Source organism: Phaethon lepturus, unplaced genomic scaffold (assembly GCF_000687285.1).
Source record: "Phaethon lepturus isolate BGI_N335 unplaced genomic scaffold, ASM68728v1 scaffold30488, whole genome shotgun sequence".
In the NCBI taxonomy this organism is placed as follows: Eukaryota; Metazoa; Chordata; class Aves; order Phaethontiformes; family Phaethontidae; genus Phaethon; species Phaethon lepturus.
In genome coordinates, this window is record NW_010560265.1 from 5,540 (window position 1) to 10,289 (window position 4,750).

A 4,750-nucleotide genomic window follows, 5' to 3' on the forward strand; every position below is an offset into this window, starting at 1 on the left:
GAGCCAGCCAGGAGGCAGTTTTATTCTTACAGGCACTCTATCATCTGCGATTGAGCTAATGCTGCTGCTGATTCTCATTTAAAGCAGTGGCACAACCTGCAGTTCGCTCTGGCCGGTTGACCCCAGTTTGGCTTTAACTTCCCATTAGCCTCCACCAAATCCTACTGCACTAGACTGGTTTTACCCCAATTTTGCCAGCGAGCGCACATGGTCAAAGCAGCAGAGGAGGTGCGCATGCCAGCATCTGCGTGCCCTCCGCACTCAGTCTTTTTGGACAGAGCTTTGCATACAGAAAGAGATGACATTTCTGAACCCACAAACACTCGCCAAAATAAAATATGGAAGTATTTGTAAGATCTGAAACATCCTTCCGTGCAAGTCTCTGCACTTCTGCACATGCACCACAGCTAGCCAGGAACAGGTTGGAGCCGACAGGACTGCAGCTCCTCAAGAGGATGCGGACATGTCTGCTTTGCCAGCATGAACAGTGCCTCGAAGCACTGGGCTCACCCCCAATGCGAACCAGGAAGGGGGCAGTCCGCATGAGCACGGAAACACAGAGCAAAACTGCGAGTGAATCAGACACCACGCGCTGATTCTGCAAGAGCCAGGTTGAACCCAAATTATAAAAAGACCCAGCTGAAAGCTGAAAGGAACTTACAGACATGTAGGACCGAGTTCCCACAAAAGAGTTTGCCATGGAGTCAATGAGTTGACCGCTGACCCCAAAATCACACAGCTTAATCTCTCCTCGAGAATTAACCAGGATGTTAGAAGGCTTCACATCTGACAACAGCAAGAGAGAAGAGTGTAAACGTGACTGTAGGTAAAACACAGGGCTCTTGTACTGCAGGCAGTTATTTTTAGGTTCCTCCTCTCACCTCTGTGCATGATCTGGTGCTTCTCTCTCAGATATGCCAAGCCCCTCAGAACCTAGAAGGAAACCAAAGACAGGATGAGATCAGAGCTGGGAAGGGAAGCGCTCTCCCTTCGGCGGGACTCATTGCATAAACTCCGGGTGCTGCGACACTGCAGCTTGGCAAGGAAAGCCGCCTCGTAGTGTCCACGTGTTTCAGGTTTGCAATTTATCACCAAGTCAATCACAGATCTTGGGTTTACTGCCACAGAAAGCTTCTCCTGAATCTTCTCCAGGAGAGGTCAACACCAACCGGTGCAACGCAAGGGGCTGGAGCTACAGAGAATGGTTGAGAATGTGCTTTCCCCCTCCCCTCTCGCACATACCACTGCCTCTTGCCCTGGGTCAAGATAGGGAAGCATGTATAGGGAAACAAAGAAAGCTTCCTAAGGCAACACAAGCATTATTCCCAAACCGTGCCCAGCAAATTCTTTTGGGAAGCCTGAAGAGCCACTGTTAACTCACCGCTATACTGACTTTCCCCAAGATTTCTTCGGGAATTCTTTTGGCTTCTTTCAACACTTGATCCAAAGAGCCACCATCCTAAAATAAAGAACATCAAAATGATGTTTTACGCCAAACCCTGGCAGGAAAACAGAGCAGCTGGCTGTAAAGGCAAGCGTGCTCAGGGAGGGCAAGTGGTAGCTAAGCAGTACATAGCATCACAGCCCAGCTGTCTGCAACAACTCGGCATCAAGCGCACCCCTTTTACAGCAAAAAAAAAAAAAAATCTGGTGATCAGAGCTCAGGCTTCTCACTAAAAGCTATTTCAATGCTATCTTCTATCAACTCTACTTCTTGCTATTAGTTCTTAGCTTCCTCTCTCCCCTCAGTGGTAAATGTGAAGATGATGCTGTCAGTGCTGGTCTGGGGGAACGACACCAATATTCTTCACCAGAGACAACAGAAAATGCACACTGTGCTTCACGGCAAGCTCTGTAGAGCGCCGAGTTTACAACATTTCCGTTTGGCCAACCTCCAAACCTCTGCTTCTGCTTTCCAAAAAGTTGATCTGTCTGTCATTTCCATGCCTAAGCAGGAGCGTGCAGCTCCTACCAGGAGCACAGTGGCTTTGCTGCAACCAGACCAAGGAGCCGTGGCAGCTGCCAGCACCCTAACCCATTTCACCTGCAATTTCAGTCTTGGGAAGATGCAATTCAGAACAGTCCAGGGAGCAGCAGCTTGCAGAGGAGGAACAGAGACTCACCATGTGCTCCATGCAGATGGAAATCTCTCCATCGCTGTAGAAGGCTCCATAGAAACCCACAATATATGGGGAATTACACTCATGCAGCACCTGCAGCTCTCGGATAATCTGATTCCTGATGGCTGGTTTGATTTCTAAATGAATCAGCTGCCAAAAAAGAAAAAAAAAAATATATATTCAAGGTGTAACACCCAGACAAACTTACAGGAACCATGTCAGCAAGTCCTGAGTGCCGGAAAGAATCAAAAAAAGACATCTTCAAGAGAAGTTCTGCTTTGGCATGGACTTTTTACCATTTGCAGACTAACATTAAGGATAAAGGGAGAGGTAGAACCCGTAGTAGCCTATTAGCGACTGAAGCAATGGCCGGCCATGTAAGACGCGGAGATTGCACAGGATACAGAGCGGAAAGACAAGTCAGAAGTTTGATGCAGATCTGACTCAGCAGGCAGGAACATTTTCACAAGCTCTGTAGGTGTTGTAAGAAGAGGTGCTCTGATATCAAGGAAACCACAGAAAGAAAAAAAAAACCCAACAACCAAAAAACATGAAGATTATGCACATGAAAGAGCAGTTGCTTTATTCCTTGGGCTCCACATAGAGTCAGTTAACACAGCTGTGAGTAGGGAAGCCAAAGGCTACGAAATACAATGACAGGTCAGAAAAAAGAGCCACTGTTATTGTAAGCTGTAGGACACCCAACCCCAGGGACATCTGTCCTTCCCGCAGACCTACAAAGGCTGGTCTCTGTAGAAAGGACAGCAGTGCTGCAGCTTGCTTTCACTTCAGTTTCTGAACACACAGCTCCCAACAATCTCAAAACCACCCAGTGACATCCAACACTCCCAAATCAAATGCCCTGGAAGACTCCAAGAGCTCAGCTCTGGGTGAAGCCACCTACAGAAGCATGTTTGCTCATCCCAACAGCAGGTGAGACCAGAGACTTTCAAGGAAACGGTCCTACAGACGAGCAGTTGCCCTCTTCTCACCGAGCACTGCCTTTTCTAATAGGCAGATGAAGCATCTCCTAGTTTTCTACTATAGTGCACCACAATAAAAGACATCATCCATAAACGCACGTCTGAGAGGAATCACTGTCATGGCTGCGTGGAACTACCTTGGGGATCTGTTAACTGGGTGGCGAGGGATCTGCGTGGGCCAAACTCATCCCTCCACTGGCCCTTCCCAGTCCTCATTAGCCACAACCTAGGTTCTTCAAGAGATCTGCTTCCTACCACTTCTGTCCAGTTTAGCTGGACATAGAAGTTTTAGAACATAAACTTATGTTTTCACACAAGGCACTGCAAACCCCAGGGACCTGTCGGAGAGAGCGCGGACTCTCCCAAGGGAGGACTCGGAGCCAGGCAAAGCCGCTCAGATGATGAAGCAGGAGAATCTCCACGTAAACCTAGCTGGGGGGAGCCAGGACCACAGTCCTGACCCAGGTGAGGTCCTTAGGGTGCAGGTGGGTCAGTACAGAGAGATCCCAACCAAAGCTGGCTCTCCCAGGGCGGGGGCAAGTGCCAGACGCTCCAGCACAGCCCACAGCCCACTCCTCCTGCCCCTAATTACCTTCCGTGCCATAACGAGCCCTGAGGGTTTGTGCTGCACTTTGGTGACCACACCGCCATTGCCAGCCCCCAGTTCGGAGATCCTCTCAAAGTCATCATCCTTCAGCTCGCCCACTTTGGCTTTCTGCGTGAGGAAAGCTTCTAGGCGCTTCTTCTGCTGCTCATCCAGCTCCAGTTCCTCGAGCTTCTTCTGAAGATCCACCAGATTTGCTCTGGAGAGGGGAGGAGGAGATAGGAGGGACTGTGAGGGCAGCGCCAGAGAAAAATTTGGTTGTTTTTTTTCAGGGAAGCACAGGGAAATAAATGAAAACTGTCGTCTGACACATACTCAGCCCCTGATATAGTAACAGGACTAAAGCAAAGCTCTGGAGAGAGGCAAGGCTCAGCTTTGGTGCTGACAGGGTCACACGGACAGCGAGACCCATGGTGCAATATCTGCCCAATGCACACATCTCCTCTGGAGAGGAGCTTTAGTGCAGTCAGCTGTTTTGGGAAAGCCAAGGAGTAGGGAAAAATCCTTCAACCCTTAAAGAGGCAGCACGGCTCAGCCCAGAGAGAACGACAGCACCAGCAACCTCTCCCTCTCCCGACGTGGAAATACCAAGCTTGGGTTTTGCTGCGAAACACGAGAAGGGCTTTCCACGGTGTCCAGCAACCCCCTACTCCATTATGTTCTCCCAGCCACCCCCCAAACCCACTGCTCCTGAGCACAAAGGGGTGTCTGTGCTCCCCCAGCACCTGCTGCTGAGCTCCCATTGCCCGCCCGGGCTCCAGCTGCTCTCTTCCATTTGCTGCCCACCCCTTATCCCCCACCACTCCACACATAGGACGATGGTTCGGGAAAGTGTCACCCTACCCCTTCCACCCAGCACCCCTATGCCATGCTCTGCCTCCCCTAGCACTGCCCGTGCCCCCTCTCCACCACCCTTCACCCCAGACATCCTGCCCACCCAGCCCTGATTACTGCCCCAAATCCTCCCCCCAAGCCTAGGTCCCCATCCCAGCCCCAACCGGTGTGCCCAGGCCTGGTCCCCACATGTCCCAGGCCCTCAGCTG

At 50.7% G+C, this 4,750-nt stretch overlaps 1 protein-coding gene across 1 annotated transcript in view; it reads right to left on the reverse strand.

The window, feature by feature from the left end:
- MAP2K2 (mitogen-activated protein kinase kinase 2) overlaps nucleotides 1–3,935 on the reverse strand; it is a gene marked incomplete at its 5' end in the record, with an annotated part of 9,171 nt that extends 5,236 nt beyond the window's left edge. The window contains 5 exons of the mRNA XM_010293628.1: nucleotides 662–786; nucleotides 882–933; nucleotides 1,382–1,459; nucleotides 2,124–2,270; nucleotides 3,696–3,935. Coding sequence (XP_010291930.1) covers nucleotides 662–786; nucleotides 882–933; nucleotides 1,382–1,459; nucleotides 2,124–2,270; nucleotides 3,696–3,935 — 642 coding nt within the window. The remainder of the gene's footprint in view (nucleotides 1–661; nucleotides 787–881; nucleotides 934–1,381; nucleotides 1,460–2,123; nucleotides 2,271–3,695) is intronic.
- Nucleotides 3,936–4,750: the final 815 nt, after the last annotated feature.